This window comes from Galeopterus variegatus, unplaced genomic scaffold (genome assembly GCF_000696425.1).
Source record: "Galeopterus variegatus unplaced genomic scaffold, G_variegatus-3.0.2 Scaffold3796, whole genome shotgun sequence".
Lineage (NCBI taxonomy): Eukaryota > Metazoa > Chordata > Mammalia > Dermoptera > Cynocephalidae > Galeopterus > Galeopterus variegatus.
Window position 1 is genome coordinate 103943 of NW_007729907.1, and position 5334 is coordinate 109276.

A 5334-nucleotide genomic window follows, 5' to 3' on the forward strand; every position below is an offset into this window, starting at 1 on the left:
ACAACACCAAGGCCACGGGTTCGGATCCCATATAGGGATGGCCGGTTGGCTCAATGGGAGAGTGCGGTGCTGACAACACCAAGGCCACGGGTTCGGATCCCATATAGGGATGGCCGGTTGGCTCAATGGCTGAGCGTGGTGCTGACAACACCAAGTCAAGGGTTGAGATCCCCTTACCGGTCATCTTTTTAAAAAATAAAAAAATAAAAAATAATAACGGAAGTTCGAGTTGGTTGAGAAAATAGAGCATGGCATTATAACACCAAGGTCAGCCACCAAAAAAAAGAAATAAATAAAATAACAGAAACTTATTCTGTCACAGTCCAGGAGGCTAGCAGTCAAAAATCAAATTGTCAGCAGGGCCATGCTCTCTCTGAAGGCTGTAGGGGAGGATCCTTCCTTGCCCCTTCCTAGCTTCCGATGTCTGCCAGCAATCCTCAAAATCGTCAACATCTCTTGGTTTATAGACGCATCATTCTAGTCTCTGCCTTCCTCATCACATCGTGTTCTCCCTGTGTTTGTGTGCACCTGTGTCTGTGTCTAGATTTTCTTCTTATAAGGACACCAGTCATATTAAATTTAGGACCCACGTATATTAGTCCATTTTCTGTTGCTTATAACAAAATACCTGAAGCTGGGTAATTTATAAAGAAATGAAATTTATTTCTTACAGTTTGGAAGCCTGGAAGTCCATAGTCTAGGGAACACATCTGGTGAGGGCCTTCTTGGTGGTGACTCTGTACAGCAACGCAGGGTGTCACACGGCAAGAATGCCCTGGGCGAGGCAGCTAACCATGTCACTGCTCTCCTTATAAAGCCACCAGAACCACATCTGTGATAACTCATTATTCCATGAATGTATTAATCCATTCAGGAGGGCACAGTCCTCACAATCCAATCACCTCTCAACTGCCCCACCTTTCAAATACCATAATCGGATTTCCCACCCTCTTAACACGGTTACAATGGTGGCCAAGTCTCCAATACATGAACTTTTGGGGAACACACAACCCACAGCACTATCCTAATCCAGTATGACCTCATCTCAACATGATTACATCTGCAAAGACACTCTTTCCAAAAATGGTCACATTCATAGGTTCCAGTGGACATAAATTTGGGGCGGGGTGTAGTATTCAACCCAGTGTACTCATCGTGATGGTTTTCTGACTCACGCTACTGGTATTTGTGTCTAGCTCATTCATCTTGACTCCTGGGCAGGAATCCATTGTAAGAGTGTACCACAGTTTATTCATCCCTTCTGGTGATGGACACTTACCTTGTTCCTACTTCGCTCCATTTCCAACAAGACTGCAATTAATATCACTGAACATGTCTCTTAGAGTTTCTCAGGGCAGTATTTTTCAAATTGCCAACAAGATCCATTAATGGGTTCTGAAATCAATTTAGTGGGTTGCCAACACTACTTTTCCTTTAATGAAATGGAATTAAACAGAAGATATTAGAGTGCATGGACATAGTCTGGGTAAGGGCTATGCTGTGAAACTTTTGTTTCAAGTGTCTGCACCCGTATTGATGTACCGATGCGAGCAAAAGTGTTTATAAGCCACAGCTCTGACGGAGGCAGCAGGCAAATGCCCTGTCCATTTGTCCAGAGGCTTCATGGATGCTGCCGAATTGCTCTGCAATGTAGTTCGCCCATTTACACTCGAACCAGCCCCTCGCCAGCGCTCAGCATAGTTAAAAGTTTGAACTTTTGCCAGGCCGATGGGTTTTCATCCTGTTTTCAGGTGAGGAAACTGAGGCTCAAAAAGGGCAGGAAGGCCAGGAGCTGGGGGGCAGACTCCGCCACCCTGACCGCAAGGACCCGGTCTCTGCTTAGTCTGAGATCCAACATCAAAGATTCCGTAAGTGAAATATTCTCGGGTTCAGTGAGATGGGGGTGGGGCTGGGAGGGCGGTGGGGTGCGACAGAGGTTCAGCTCTTCATCGAAGCTCTCTCCCCTCCCACCTCAAAAGGTTTATGAGCAATCTGAGGAAATGTTCGTAAGGCCTGACCCACAGGGCATGGCAAAGGGCGGGTGTTCAGTAAGCGTTAGGGATTCCTAGTGTTCTCTGAGCTGAAATTCTTCAGAACTTGGCCTGGGGGGAGGTGGGAGGGAGAGGGGGTGGGGAGAGAGTGAACAAGGGGCATAAAAAGTCAATACGATTTGTAACTATATATGCTAGTAATATTGATTGGATCAAAATATGTCAACGTTGAACCCCAAAAATGTGTATAATCAATCACGATTCAATAAAAATTAAAAAAAAAAAAAACCCTGGTCTGCGGGGGCGTGGCCTGGGTGCCTCTGGGCGTAGGGACCGCCCGGCCCACAGCGCCCCTGGGTGGCTGCCCAGCGAGCGGCCAGGACTGGGCTGATGGGACAGGTTTCGCAGGTTGGGGTGCAAACCACGCCCTGGCATCCCTGAGCTGACGAGCCGCTCCCCGGCCCCGCATTCTCGGACTCCACCTTCCCGCCTCGCCCCTTTGGGAGCCAGGGGTCTGCCTCCTTTGGCCATCTGGGTGTCTAAACCCCAGCATGATTTCCCGCAGTCCCCTCGCCATGAGGACCCAGGAGCACGGTTGCCAAATTCCTAGCCCCTCAGACACCCACTTCCCAACCCCTGCTCGTAAGGGGACCCAGGGATCCGGTCGCTCTGCACCTTCCTTCTCGGGGACAGAGAGATGACACTACCTCCCTGACCTTTTCCTCCTAAAATGCCTCAGTTCTCTGACCTTGAATCCCATGCCACCACCAAAGACCCACACGTTCAACCGAGACTCCAGTCCCACCTCCCAGTCGGGTCTAAATAGCTAAACTCCCAGCACCCCCTCCCCCACCCAGCGAAAGTCTCAGGACTCCCCTCAGCCCCCCTCAGCCCTCTCCCTTCCCTGAAGGGACCCAGGCCTCCTACCTGCAATTCCCCCCCACCCAGGAGTCCTCTCCTATCCCCACCCACGAAAGCCACCGCACCCTGCTCTCTTCTGGGAATCAGACCCAAACCCCACCCCTAGGGAACCCAGGGGCCCGATGCCCCAGCCCCGCCCCAGCCCCGCCCCCTTCGGGGACACAGGTGCCCGCAGGCCCCTCCCCGTTCTCCAGGGCCCGCCCCCTCCTTCCACCCTGCGCCTGGCCCCGCCTCTGCCAGCCGCTCCCGTCCCTCCCAGGACTCCCGAGGGACCCATGGCTGCGGCGGTGGTTCCTCGGGGGCGACGGTGGGAAGAGCCCCGCGCGCTGGGCCGGGCGCTGAGGCTGCTGAAGCTCCTGGAAGAGCAATGCGGGGACCCCCGGATGGCCTTGAGTCCCCCCTCGCTGCGGGACCTGCTGCCCCGCACAGCGCAGCTACTGCGAGAAGTGGCGCAAGCTCGGCGGGCGGCCAGCGGAGGCGGCCCCGAGGGTCCCGGCGGCGCCGGGGACTTTCTCGTCGTCTACCTGGCCAACCTGGAGGCCAAGAGCAGACAGGTGGCGGCGCTGCTGCCACCCCGGGGCCGAAGGGGCTCCAACGACGAGCTCTTCCGGGAGGGCTCCAGACTCAGGTGAGCGGAAGCCTTCGCCCCAGAACAAAGTCCTCAGCAGTGAGGCCCAGGTCATGCTCCCAGCCCTCTCCTCTCTCAGGACCCAGGAGTCCGGGCTCCCAGCTCAACCCAGGGTCCCTCCACCGTCCCTGCCCGGGCTACCCACTTGGTCATTAGTTCCTGAAGAACAGCTGGCTCGGGACCTCGGAATTGTCTGTAGGCTGCCCGCTCTGCTGTTCTGAACTCTGGGGAAAGGGCCGCTGAACGACAGAGGCAGAGGACCTTTGGAGCCTAGAGCCCAGAACAAGGTCCAGATCAGTGGTCCTCAACCCGGTCAGGCCCTGTGCCCCTTCATTATAGCAAATATTTTGTAATATCTCCTTAATTCATCCTGAAATAAAATGCATAGGTTTAACAAGCTGCCTACCCAGAATTTTTTAAATCACTATAATGCCCAAATTATAAGAAAGTGATCAAAGGAATGTTTTTCATAATATATTATCTATATTTTGAATAAACATGCCAAGGCACAATTATTCTGGAAGGCAGAATCGACTAGTCAGACACTTGCACCTATAGGTAGAACCACCATGATGCAGAATTAAATAGTCTTCCCTTGATATATAAGATAGTTGGATTTCTGCAAAAATCAGTATGAATTTAAAATGTACACAAAATGCTCATGTACAACGCAATTGGGTTTGAGGCTCAGATAACTGTAAATGGATTTTTCGCCTTCACAAATGTCTGATGGGGCATTCAAAAGTTGAGTGGGATGAGGGCAAATTTTGTTGGAGAGGATTGTCCCCACCCTAATGACTATGGCAAATTTCTAGAAGCTCTTTAGAAGGGTGGTATAACTCCACTGAGAACCACTGTTCTAGATTCAGTAGATTCTAGAAACTAGGAAGTTGTGGGGCTTAGTGAGTGTCTGGTGGGTGTGCTTACAGTCCCAGGAGTCCTATAAACATGTGAGGGAGCTCTAGATCAGCAGTCTTCATTAAATCTAATACATGTCATGTATGTAGTTTTTAATTTCCTAGTAGACATGTTACAAAAAGATTACTTTTAATATCATTTTCTTTAACTCACTATATCCAAATTATTATCATTTCACCTTGTGATCAGTATAAAGCAATTATTGCCTGCCCAGTTAGCTCGCTTGGAGCGCCTGGTGCCGATAACACCAAAGTCAAGGGTTCGGATGCACTTACCTGCGAGCCGCCATAAATAAGTAAATAAAGCACGGCCGGTGTGTGGCTCACAACACCAAGTCAAGGGTTAGGATCCCCTTACTGGTCATCTTTTGAATAATAAATAAATAAATAAATAAAGTAAAGCAATTAATAATAAGCTATGAATAACTATGTTCATGATTTTTTTAAGATTTTCTTTTGTGCTATTTTTGTTCTTTGTGTTTTTTAAATTTATTTATTTATATTATTATTCTTTTACATTCTAAGATGTTGGGAAGCAGTTGGGTGGGAGGGGGAAAAGAAACGGGGGGAATGGGGCCGGCCTGGTGGTGCACTGGATAGTGCGCCGCTTGGGAAGCGCGGCCGCGCTCCCACGGAGGGTTCGGATCCCACATACAGACCGGTTCCCGCTCACTGGCTGAGCGAGGCGCGGGAGCGACACCGGGGGTTGCAATCCCGTTGCCGGTCCCCGGCCCGGTACGGGGGCAACACCGAGGGTTGCGATCCGTTGCCGGACACGGAAAAAGACAAAAGACAAAAAAAAAAAAAAAAAAAAAAAGAAACGGGGGGAAATAAGGTAGGAGGCGGAAGGATGGGAGGTATGGTCGAGGCCCCTGGC

The 5334-nt window shown here is 50.6% G+C and overlaps 1 protein-coding gene across 1 annotated transcript in view; it reads left to right on the top strand.

Annotated features, from left to right (window-relative positions):
- The first annotated feature begins 3187 nt into the window (after positions 1–3187).
- CBLC (Cbl proto-oncogene C, E3 ubiquitin protein ligase) overlaps positions 3188–5334 on the top strand; it is a 14322-nt gene continuing 12175 nt past the window's right edge. Inside the window, exon 1 of the mRNA XM_008585998.1 lies at positions 3188–3540. Coding sequence (XP_008584220.1) covers positions 3188–3540 — 353 coding nt within the window. The remainder of the gene's footprint in view (positions 3541–5334) is intronic.